The sequence below is a fragment of the Bufo gargarizans genome, chromosome 1, assembly GCF_014858855.1.
Source record: "Bufo gargarizans isolate SCDJY-AF-19 chromosome 1, ASM1485885v1, whole genome shotgun sequence".
NCBI classification, from domain to species: Eukaryota; Metazoa; Chordata; class Amphibia; order Anura; family Bufonidae; genus Bufo; species Bufo gargarizans.
The window spans coordinates 514,202,270-514,214,920 of NC_058080.1; the positions used below are offsets into that span (position 1 = coordinate 514,202,270).

Genomic DNA, 12,651 nt, shown 5'->3' on the forward strand with positions numbered 1-12,651 from the left:
TGGCAGGCCCTGGGAAACCATACCTTCTCTCCGTTTTCTCTTTTAATAAGTTTCAAGAAGCTCCAAAAAAACAAAAAAACAAACAAACATAGCGTTCACTATAATCTGTGACACTTTTACAGCACATATACTGTGTTGTAAAAATATTGATAAGTCTACCAGTGGTATGTAGGGCTGAAACGATTACTCGAATGAATCGATTAACTCGACACAAAAAATAAATAAAAAAATCCTCGGAAAATCGATCGAATAGATCAGGGATGCTCAAACTGCGGCCCTCCAGCTGTTGTAAAACTACAACTCCCACAATTCCCTTCTGTAGGATGATAGCTGTAGGCTGTCAGGGAATGATGGGAGTTGTAGTTTTGCAACAGCTGGAGGGCCGCAGGTTGAGCATGCCTGGAATAGATTATTCGTTTGTGCCATGTGACCAGAGTGTGAGTGAAGAGCTTGCTATTACTCGCGCTCCATGGTCACCCGCCTGCTCGCACAACGCTGCTTTGGATCCTGACGTACACACATCGTCAGGACATTTTAGTTCACTGGTGCTGCGGCTGGGCACCGATGGCTAGGAGGGGGGGGGGGGGGGGGGGGGGGGGGGGGGAGAGCCAAAAGGCACCGATGGCTAGGAGGGGGGGGGGAAGAGCCAAAAGGCACCGATGGCTAGGGAGGGGGGAAGAGCCAAAAGGCACCGATGGCTAGGGAGGGGGGAAGAGCCAAAAGGCACCGATGGCTAGGAGGGGGGAGAGCCAAAAGGCACCGATGGCTAGGAGGGGGGAGAGCCAAAGGCACTGGGAGATAGTGGAAGTGACAGGGGGGAACGAAGGGTGTTGGGGACTGATGGTAGGGGATCTGATGAGTTTTTATAAAGGAAAACAAACAGTTTATCAATTAAGTTTTTATTTTTGGAGTACTCGATTAATTGTAAAAATAATCGGTAGAATACTCGATTACTAAATAATCGTTTACTGCAGCCATAGTGGTATGCTTGCTTTGAAACTGATTTTGGAGGTAACAGACTCCTCCCAACATAAAATGTAATCATCAGCAAAACACAAATACAATGCAGACTTACCAGTTATAGTGCTGTGATCAACAGAATGTCGCTCTAATGCAAGGATATAACTTTTCCACAAGCCTACAGTCCATGGGCAATTTCTGACAGCTCGATCATGTGCGCCAAGCACAAGTTCCTTCATTTTTAGCTGTCTGTCCTAAAGGAGAGAGTGTTATTAGGTTTTTTATTTTCACTTTTGTCTATGAAGCCAATAGATGCAAGCTAAAATGATCATATAATCTTTAAAACGGGCAAGATGGTCTTTTCCAACCTGGTACTCACTAGATACTGTGTATATCTAGCCCAAAGATCTGGCACTAAGCAGTTGTCTGCCAAGGCACGCTCAAAAATAAGCTGGATACGAGCAGGGTCTCCTTGCTTCACTTCAAAGTCAATGTACGCTTGGTATTCTGCCAGCTTCGGCGTTTCAGCAGCCAGCTAATGGAGCACAAGATGGACAGTTATAGGCATTAAGAACCTAAAACACAAAACAAATCCTGCTATTCTTAGTAGTGGTCTACAGTACATGCGTTTTGAAAATGTGATGTTCTATTTCAACCGTTTAGTTCCTAGACTGTAATAAAAATATACAAAAACTCTAATTTAATATATAGATGAAAGATTACTAAGGGTCTAATAGCCATTTCATACAAAAATAGTCTTAGCCATCATGCACATAGCAGTGTCTCCACCTTATATTGTCTTGAGAACATCTCCGTATAAAACTTTTTTTTTTTTCGGATGCATACTGGATCCAACGGAAATATACGTGACATTGGAGGCATTTGGAAGCACAGTAGGGCCCAGTCCACCTCTAAGGGTGTTCTATCACAGCTCTGTGCAATTCATTGGTCTTACTGAGCTGTATTACAGTCGCTTGAGGACTTATTTAAAAGCGAACATGGATCAAGGAGGCATATGGTGATACTCAGACTTCAGTATGGGTTGGCAGTACTACTCTCTGCCACATGGCATGAGTTGGAGAATGCCACAGTTTTCTTTTTCTCTTCTCACAGACAAAATCTATAAGAAAACGTCTCAGTGTGAGAAATCACAGAGGTGCATAAGAGTCCATAGAACTAGTGCATATTTAGGATAGACGTAATTGTTTTTTTTATCAATGGTTGAATCCTTGTGACGTTATGACTTTCCAAATTAGCTGCTTCTCCAGTGGCTGAAACGATAGTCATCGTGTATGGATTCAATATGGTTCTTACATTCTATATCAAAATACACCCTACAAAATCTACTGCCCACAAGCAAGTCGACTCAAGAAATATGGTGCATAGTGCTCACCAGTGCCTCCTCATAAGGGTTATACTTTTCCACTAGTTGAATCGCCTTCTTATAGTTCTGATTGACAGACTCTGGAATGGGCTCTTCGGACCACTCTTCATACTCTGCATAGGTTGAGGCCATATCTATCAAGAACAAAATGCACCCCCAGATTATAAGCACTTCATAACACTTTATAGAAATTCTTCAGTTTGTAGATCTACACAGGACCAAAAATTAAGTCATATGAACTAAAAACTAAAGCCACACTACAGGGCTACAATATTTTCGGCTCTAGATTATGCTCACATATTGCTTTTACAACATAGAAAGTATTCAATACTTGAGTCACTGTCCAGTCATTCAAGATTTTGTCTTATCTACTTAAAAATCAGCGCTTGCCAGCGGCAGATCGTGCTGTCTGATGGCGATCTGAGGCCGGCAAACCACTAGACAGTATGGAGATGAGCGATGGCATAAATATCGCTCCTCCCCAAGCTGCGGAGGAAATCACTGCATGTAACAGCAGCAGGCTGCTCCGCTAGCTAGCAAACGATTGTCGGGAGGGAATGCTTCCCTCCCAACAATAACTTGCAGTCTGCCTGTATAATATAATGCAACAGCTCTCTGCAAACCAAATAAAGTACAAAAAAGTATTCTTATGCTAATGCTATGCTTATTATGTAAATTAGAGATGCTTGGCAAAGACATTTTGTACAAAATTATTTGGGCCCATCTGCCACACGTCAAAGCGATCTCTGTAAGACAGGAACCTAACACTAAATTCTACCTGTTATGTGCCATTACGACTCAGGGAGTGTAGGTTCCACATGCATGCTGCGCCCACCTTAATTTTTGTCATCTTTTGTGCCAAAATGGCCTCGGCATACATGTTGGGACCTGCATTCCCTGGATTTAATGGAGATCATTTTGGCACTAAAGATGACAAAAATGAAGGTGGGTGCAGCATGCACGTGGAACCTACACTCCCTGAATTGTATGGAGCTGTAATGGCACATAACAGGTAGAATTTAGTGTAAGGTTCCACGTCTAAGGCTACTTTCACACTAGCGTTCGATCGGATCCGTTCTGAACGGATCCGATCATAATAATGCAGACGGAGGCTCCGTTCAGAACGGATCCGTCTGCATTATTTTTAGCATATAAAAGCTAAGTGTGAAAATAGCCTCGTACGGATCCGTCCAGACTTTCAATGTAAAGTCAATGGGGGACGGATCCGCCTGAAGATTGAGCCATATTGTGGCATCTTCAAACGGATCCGTCCCCATTGACTTACATTGTAAGTCTGGACGGATCCGCACGGCCAGGCGGACACCCGAACGCTGCAAGCAGCGTTCAGCTGTCCGCCTGTCCGTGCGGAGGCGAGCGGAGCGGAGGCTGAACGCCGCCAGACTGATGCAGTCTGAGCGGATCCGCTCCATTCAGACTGCATCAGGGCTGGACGGCTGCGTTCGGGTCCGCTCGTGAGCCCCTTCAAACGGAGCTCACGAGCGGACCGACGAACGCTAGTGTGAAAGTAGCCTTACAAAGATCGCCTTGACAAGTTCTATTTTTTTTTTTTGTGGTGCAGAGGCATGGACAGAAACACCACGGAAGCACTCCGTAGTGCTTCCGTGCCTCCGTTCCGGACTGCAGACCCATTCAAGTGAATGGGTCCGTATCTGTGATGCGGGGAGCACACAGCCAGTGTTCGCATATTGCAGATCCACTGTCTGCAAGCCGCGATACGGGCCACAACAGCCGTGTGCATGAGGTTTTAGGCTGTACATATGAGATACCAGTCAGCTGAACCCTCGTTTGACTGTCAGCTATGTCTGAATCGGGGAGTTAAACTGCTGCCAGACACCTCTGGTTGAGGCTTAGCTGTGCAAGAACAAACTGATCGGGCATAATAAAATTCAACAGCCATCAGAGAAGAGTTTGGAGGACCCCCCCCCCCCCCCCCCCCACACTGGCAGGAGCCTTCACAGAATGTTAAATACCACTGCCTTAGACAATCCCCAGACAAAAAAATTGAACAGATAAGTTTAAGATTAACTCCTGTAGTCTCTGGGATTTCTGCAAAGTGTGTTTGTTTCAGGGGAGTCCTGTAGACTTTACTTTCTTTATTCATTTCTGGGTTTAGAGTCTATTTAAATGTTTTTTTTGGTCCATGCTTAGTATTCATAAAAAGAAACTTACCTAGAAGGGGTACACCTATCTGCCGTTTGAAAATAGTGTGGATCCTCTCAAGTTGGGTATTCAGCATTTGCTGCTGTTCTGCTGAAGGAATGGTACCAGGCAAAGGCTAATGTATAAAGAAATAAAGCCATTAATAAATAACGGTTCTGTACATTGCAAACAATTCACAACATGAAAGCCAAAAGATTTACCAAAAGCAGAGTTAGTTGTATTAACAAGATAATTTACCTGTATGGTTCCTAATATTGCATTCTCAAATTCCCTGTAGGCATCCCAGATGGTTGATCCTTTGGTCATATGAAGTCCAACAGCTGTTAGTGCTCTCTCAAAGATACCACGAACCTTGGCAATGCCACCCTCTTCCCCCATCCCTCCAATTGAATATTGGGCATACTCCAACCAAATTTCTGGACCTAAAGGAAACATACATTTCTGTGAAGAAGTTTTATCTTCTGCTTTACCGCAGTATAATGTACATCCTTGAGGGTTTGTTTCTTTGTACATGATGCTACATAGAGTATGTGACAGACAGATGTATATATAGAGGACGTGAGGGTGGGTGTATAAGTGCTCAAGACAAACAAAGCTTACAGATATAGTCTTTAACAGCTTTCTCAAACAGCTCGTAAACCAATTCCCGACTTGAATCATCTTCAGAAATTTTCATTTCATCCTTCAACCAGTCTAACCATATCTCTATAGGAAGAAGAACAGACAAATAAGGTTGGCCTCATAGAACTTATGTGCACCTAGGTTGTACACTCACAAGTGCCCTAAATTAAAGTGCTCACTGGACCATTTTTTCATCACTTTTACAACACAAATTCAATGACATATACACTAGCAAGGTGTATATTAATAAGGCACAGTTCACACTTCAGTGATTGTAAGCCAAAACCAGTAGTGAAGCCTACACAGAGATAAGGTACAATGGAAAGATTTCCTCCTGTTCTGTGGTTTTGAACCGCACCTGGTTTTGGCTCACAATGATGTAAATAACTGACCAAATAACTGAAGTGTGAACTGGGCCTAAGGCCGTCTCATCCCCTGTCCACATGCCATATGGTCTGTAAAAGCAGCTCCCATTCTAGCAGTTCTAGCGAATCCATGCATTACATAGCTTGCCATTCATTACAAATGTCAGCAAATGTATGCCTGGACGTAGCTTCCCTTAGCAATAACAGGGTTAAAGCGTACCCGAGTTTTCAAAAGAACTTTGCATAATGGCTGTGCTTCTTTGTACAATCATAACTGTGAAGGAACTGGTGTTTTTTGGCTACCCTAAAGTCTCTTTCAGCCATATTACTCCCTGTTTCAACTGCACAGCTAGATGCATTTCACTCAGAAGCGGGGGGGGGGGGGGGGCCTCCCTGCATGCTAATAGCATCGGTACAGGGATGAGGAGACGCCAGCGCTTCAGCACATCACAGCCAGGGAGACAGATGCCCACTGTGAAACCCTGGCACCTCCTCCTTCCTGTACCAGTGCTATCTATTAGCATACAGGGTGTGAAAACCAGCGGGGCATTTGAAAAAAAGTAAAGTTATGGCAGCATCAACGGATCGTACCCAGCTTGTAATCAGCTCATCTATGAAAGTGATGTTTTATTAGTAGTAGCCAATGAAATAACAGATTTACAGGCACTAAATTATTGTATAGATTAGGGTTGTTGCGGGTATCGAAATTTCGATACCCAATCAATACTTTTGTCCCGGTATCGATACAATAACAGGATTTCCATTTTTTCGTTACTGGGCTGCGCAGTCTAGTATCACAGAACATGGAGCGCGCTGCTGTACACACTCATGTTCCCTCAGCAGCACAGGGGAGAAGGAAGCAGTCTGTCCCTCCCCCCTGTGCCGCGCTGCCAATAAAGAGAGAGGGACGGGCGTACTGCGCCATCAATGATAGAAGGACTTTTCATAGGCCCAGACTATAAGTAGCAGGCTACATAGAGCAGCACCCAGGGATCTCCCTGCACTTACTATTATTCCTGGGCGCCGCTCCGTTCGCCCGCTGTGGCCTAGTCTTCTGCTCCGTATGCCAATTACTACTATCGGAGCAATGGGCAGGAGACATCAGCTTCTCTCCTGGGCGTTCCTTCTCCCTGGCTGTGACGTTCTGCACTGCGATTGGACACCGCTACAGCAGGGAGAAGGAACACCCAGGAGAGAAGCTGATGTCTCCTCCCCATTGCTCCGATAGTAGTAATTTAGCATACGGAGCAGGAGACAGTAACGGGGGCACAGCGGGCGAACGGAGCGGCGCCCAGGAATAATAGTAAGTGAAGGGAGATCCCTGGGCGCTGCTCTATGTAGCCTGCTAACTTAAAGTCCGGACCTATGAAAGGTCGTCTTTAACTTTTAATACAGGAGGCAGGTGCCGGCAGCAGAATCACATAGCAGACACCCTGCCTTTGACAGGGACCTGTGATCAGCGGCAGTTAACCTGAGGGGCTAACTGCCGCTGATCTTCTGCCAACACCCACCTCCTGTATTAAAGGTTAATTATAAATGGTGGCACAGTGCACCCGCCCCCCTCAACCCCCCCCCAGTATTAAAATCATTGGTGGCAGTGGCCACAGGGTCCCATCCCCTTCTCATTGGTGGCAGTTCTGATCGGAGTCTCAGCAGTGTAATCCTGGGGCTCCGATCAGTTACCATGGCAGTCAGGACGCTACTGAAGCAGTCCATGGTCAGCTCCCTGCTGCTACGTGTACTATGCAAAGGGAAGCAGGGAGAGTGTGAAGTCCTATTCACCCTGATAGAGCTCTATTAGGGTGAATACACAAGGGATTAAAAGAATAGTTATTAAATAAAGCGTAAAAATAAAAAAATAAAAAGTTTAAAAAAAAAAAATAATTAAGTATAAATCACCCCCTTTCCCAATTTTACATATAAAATATATAAACAATAAATAAACATATCGCCACGTCTGAAAAATTCTAACTATTAAAATATTTTAAAAAAGAATCTATGCGGTGAAAACAAAAACGGTGCGATTCGGCATTTTTTAAAATGCGGAAATGCACGTGGCTTTTTTGGCATTTTATTTTTTTCACGTGGTATCGGGTATCGCAATACTTTTTTATGGTATCGAAATCCAATAAAAAATTTGGTATCGCAACAACTCTAGTATAGATCCTATGTTCTACTTTGTATATACAAGTTAAGGTTATGCTGTATTTAGTGACTTGCAGTTGGTAGAGGTATTCTCTATTACACTATAATACCCTATTAGCAAATGTAAGAATTGAGAAAGCTCGTTGGAAGAACGAGTGAAACGTTTTCAAGAAATCTACAGTAAGTCCAGTGCCTTGATTTATTCTTTACAGATATCTATTAGTAAATGGTATAAAAGTATCCCGCCCAATATCTGTTTCTCTACCGCTGGCTCCATAGTGAGACAACCAAAGCATTTCACATTCATACCTTCAGTTAGAGGGAAGAGCTCGCTCATCTTCTGACGGGCACGTCTTAATCTGTCCAGTTCTCCCTCCTGCCTCAAGAGTTTGATGAGGTCCACATGGCAGTTGTAGTCAAAGGCGTTTATGGAGAGCTGATAGGGAAGAAACACATTGTGCACCGATGTCACTATACAGCATTATTGTAAGACACAAATCAGAATTACTTTCTGCACCAGCTATGTTCTGCTCCCGACACTGTGTTTTCCTATTGGTTACGGTGAAATCACTGGTTGTAGAATAGACCTTAGATGTACTGTTTGCCTGAGTTGGTGGTCTAAGGTCATGCTTGGCGCCTCATGAGGAATCATAATTCTGAAAGCTGCTACGTTCATCCTAAACTAGGTCCCACCTAGAATCCAAAAGTCTAAAGGCACATCCATAATGTCGTCTGATACTTTGGGGGGGACAGCGATCGGTTAGGATGGACTTCTACACGTTCAATCATTTCTTTTTTCCCCAGTGACAAGCATGACCGAACATCTTATATCCTTCCATAACCGCCTACCTACCTAATTCAGCTTGTATCCATTTCAACCAAAACTGACCATGTACTAATCCATGGATGGTCAGTAGAGCAGAACAGTCCCTTAAAGGGATTCTGTCAGCTAGGTTTAGCCTATAGAGCTGCGGACATGCGCTGCTAGATCACCGCTAGCATGTCCGCAACATACATTCCCCATAGCTGTGAGTGCTTTTATTTAGGCAAAAAAACTAATATAAATAAATGAGGCTAGTAAGGAGCCCAAGGGGCTGTTACCAACATTTCAGGAGCCCAGCACCGCCCCGCTTCCTCCAAATCCCCTCCTTGCTCCCGGATGTCACACAGTTAGAGCGCCGTAATCTCACAGCTAGCGCATGCGCAGTTCGTTCCCTGAGGCTGATGCCAGCACAGGGAAGGAACACTATGCCGGCACTAACATGCCACGTACTCGCACATGAGCAAGATTACGGCGCTTTAACTTGGTGACCTTGGGGAGCAAGGAGGAGATTCGGAGGATGCGGGGCGGTGCTGGGCTCCTTCACAGTGGACGTGACTGGGCACCAGAAACGTTGGTAACAGCCCCTTGGGCTCCTTACTAGCCTCATTTGTGTGTATATATATATATATATATATATATATATATATATATATATATATAGCACTCAGAGCTATGGGGTATGTATACTGCGGACATGCTAGCGGCGATCTAGCAGTGCATGTCCTCAGCTCTATAGGGTAAACCTAGCTGACAGAATCCCTTTAAAGGGTTTCCCAGGACCAACATATTAATGACTTATCCAAATGACAGGTCATCAATATGAGATTGGTGGTGTCTGGCAGCCTCACACACAGGTTTCAGAAGTAAGGCTTCGTTCACATCACGTTCAGCCATTCCGTTCTGCTGCCGTTATATAGGACCAGGAGAACGGAAAGGACGGATTCGGCACATAGCTGAGCCAAACGGAACCTAGGGACCCCATAGAATATAATGGGGTCAGTTATGTTTCCGCTCAGAGGAAGATTTTTGAAGAAGAGACAAAAGTCCTGCGTGCACAACTTTTGTCTCCGCTCCAAAATCTTCTTTTGAGCGGAAACATAACTGACCCCATTATATTCTATGGGGTCCCTAGGTTCCGTTTGGCTCAGTTACGTGCCGAATCCGTCTTTCCGTTCTCCTGGTCCTATAACGGCAGGAGAACGGAAGCAGCAGCCTATGTCGGTATCAGTTCCCGTCATGCACTGCTGATATCGCCCCCTCCCAGTATTCCATGGCTACATTGCTTTCTATATTGTGCTCCCTCACATTAGTGCCCATTACAGCCTCCTAGACCTCCTGGTGCTGGAACTGAGCATGCTTGACCAGCGAGCAGATGCACAGGTTGTAACTAGAGACGAGTGAATTTCATATTTTTAAATGAATTCACGCTTTGTTTACTGGTAAAATCAGAATTGCGTTATGGATTGCGTTACCACAGGACCATACCGCAATTCTATGATGAAATCCCTTTAGAGGCATTCCCTTATTCATTCCGTCATAATAGAAGTCTATGGGCTTCTAAATAGATCCGTCCCGTTTCTATTATGCAGGGGAGTCCTCTCCTACATAACGGAAACGGGACGGATCCGTTATGCAGCCCATAGACTTCTATTATGACGGAATGAATAAGGGAATGCCTCTAAAGGGATTCCGTCATAGAACTGTGTTATGGTGCCATGTCAATGGCACTAGGTAGCCTCTTGCACATCCAGCAGCGCTCTGACAAAGCTTGAGGGCATTTGGCACCGTGTCCCCCTCATTGTAAGGGGCGGTGGTGATCCATGTCAGACCCTCCTGATTAATATTAGTGAAACACTTATCTAACCTTTCTCTGGTCTGCTGAATACCTCACAACAGCCCCTAATCTGCATCAGCAGAGTACAGGCTGTCATAAACCGCCATGCTTCTGCATTCTGCTGACAGGAACACATCTTCTGGATCAACACAGTAGAAACTTCGGCGTTCCAAGGCGACCACCTCTGAACACCCCCTCCCCCCGAAATACTGGAGGCCACTTGTTCCCAACCATCACCTGCTCTTCCAGTCTCTGAATTTCTGCTTCATTTTCCTTCTCGTCTTCCTCATCGGAGGACGACTGTCCGGTTCCCTCAGGCGAGCCGTCCCCGCGCTCTTCGCCCCCTGATTCCATTTCTTCTTCTCCTTCCTCCTCTTCACCACCGAGCCCCTGGGTTTCCCTCTCCTTCAGCCCGTGCTCAGCAGCCGCCATCGTGCTCTTTGCTGCGAATTCACAACGTTGTTGGGCGGGCAGGTGTCCGCGGTGACTCCTGCCTCCAGCATTCCTATTAATAAGCAGTATTAATCACAAAGCCGCTGAAAATACATCCTTTGTGTGCTATAGAACGTCTCCATGGAGCCTGTGTGTATATTTCATCAATATAATGTCCGGAGAGAATGTTTATTTTCCATGCAGGCAGCAGGGACAGCCTTGTCTCCAGGGAGACGGAGGACCAGGCGTTCTTAGGGTCCTATTTAGAGCTGCGTACGCTGTGCACGCGATGTTATATTGTCGGGAGGACATGTTGGTTGTGGCAAGACGTACAGGGTTGGGAGAGCCCCAGCCGTATATAAATGTCATGGAGCAGAATTTCTATATCGGACAGAAAAATACATATGTGACCGACGTGGAAGTATTCTGCCGGTAGAAAAGGAAGTCATTTCTGGCAGATGACCCATCTAATCCACATCCAGCTCATTCAGACCTTCTGTACTCCAGGGCTCAGCAACCTTCGGCACTCCAGCTGCTATGAAACTACAACTCCCAGCATGCAAACTTACTCGGTTCATTTTGTAATGCCCACAGAAGTGAAAGGAGGATTCTGGGAATGGTAGTTTCAGAACATCTGGGCTGGAGTGCCGGTGTAGCGTTACATTACCCTACTTCGTGAGATTTCCCTACCTCCTGACTTCCCGTCGCACTGCTAATGACGTGAGGAGGCGTTCCTGAGTTTTGGCGATCTGCGCATGCGCAAACCGACAGTTAATGGAAAATCTCAGTGGAGTTCAGCTTTACACCGGGACACTGCGCATGCACAGGAAAGCCTCAGTAGGGAAATATTATGGCCCAGTGCGCAAGCGCGGCTGAGGCTCTCCTGTGCATGCGCAGTGTCCTGGTGTAAAGCTGAACTCCGCTGAGATTTTCCATAAACTGTCGGTTTGCGCATGCGCAGATCGTCAAAACTCAGGAACGCCTCCTCACGTCATTAGCAGTGCGACAGGAAGTCAGGAGGTAGGGAAATCTCACGAGGTAGGGTAGTAAAACGCTACACCGGTGTTCCATGAAATTATGGTACCTGTTAAAATCTGGTACCCTCATCACTTCCGGTAGTGACGTAGGTGCAACGGAAGCTTCAAAATGAGCTTCAACCTGGGTACCGTCATTTTACAGGCTGCGCCTGTGAACGCGCACAGGGAGGGCACCTATGATTTACTGGCTGAAAAGAAGGCGTGTTGGCGCCTGCACACAACCAACCTGGGTACCGTAATTGTACATGCAGCGCCTGTGAACAGGGAGGGAGGAAGGGTACCTTTGATTTATGCGCCACCGCGCAATGCGTGTAATGTTGTGCTGCGCACTTAATTCTAGTCCAAGCAGGTAGCACAGCTCTGATAGGGATTGGACGCACAGTGTTTGGCAGCAGAGTGTGGACTGTTCTTGTGTTGTGGGATCCTGGGGAGCCAGGGCATGCCTATGCCTTCTGCAGGCCTCCACAAGATGGGATCACAGGGGGAAATCAGCTTGGGTACACATGAGTGGACAGGGATGCGGTACCATCAATAACAAGATGGTGCTTTGTCCACAGAACTCCAGTTATCCTAACCCAGTAGGGTGGCCATCCTTATCTGTTGGTGCAGAGGGATGTGTAGCAGCCGCCATCGTGCTCTTTGCTGCGAATTCACAACGTTGTTGGGCGGGCAGGTGTCCGCGGTGACTCCTGCCTCCAGCATTCCTATTAATAAGCAGTATTAATCACAAAGCCGCTGAAAATACATCCTTTGTGTGCTATAGAACGTCTCCATTGAGTCTGTGTGTATATTTCATCAGTATAATGTCCGGAGAGAATGTTTATTTTTCATGCAGGCAGCAGGGACAGCCTTGTCTCCAGGGAGACGGA

At 45.9% G+C, this 12,651-nt stretch overlaps 1 protein-coding gene across 1 annotated transcript in view; it reads right to left on the minus strand.

Moving 5' to 3' along the window:
* The window catches only part of SART3 (spliceosome associated factor 3, U4/U6 recycling protein), a 69,891-nt gene extending 59,130 nt beyond the window's left edge, over positions 1–10,761 (minus strand). Inside the window, exons 1-8 of the mRNA XM_044281382.1 lie at positions 10,551–10,761; positions 7,966–8,092; positions 5,126–5,230; positions 4,763–4,947; positions 4,535–4,640; positions 2,354–2,478; positions 1,340–1,495; positions 1,076–1,214 (exon numbers count right to left, since the gene is read on the minus strand). Of these exons, the coding sequence (XP_044137317.1) occupies positions 1,076–1,214; positions 1,340–1,495; positions 2,354–2,478; positions 4,535–4,640; positions 4,763–4,947; positions 5,126–5,230; positions 7,966–8,092; positions 10,551–10,745 (1,138 nt within the window). The 5' untranslated portion in view covers positions 10,746–10,761. The remainder of the gene's footprint in view (positions 1–1,075; positions 1,215–1,339; positions 1,496–2,353; positions 2,479–4,534; positions 4,641–4,762; positions 4,948–5,125; positions 5,231–7,965; positions 8,093–10,550) is intronic.
* Positions 10,762–12,651: the final 1,890 nt, after the last annotated feature.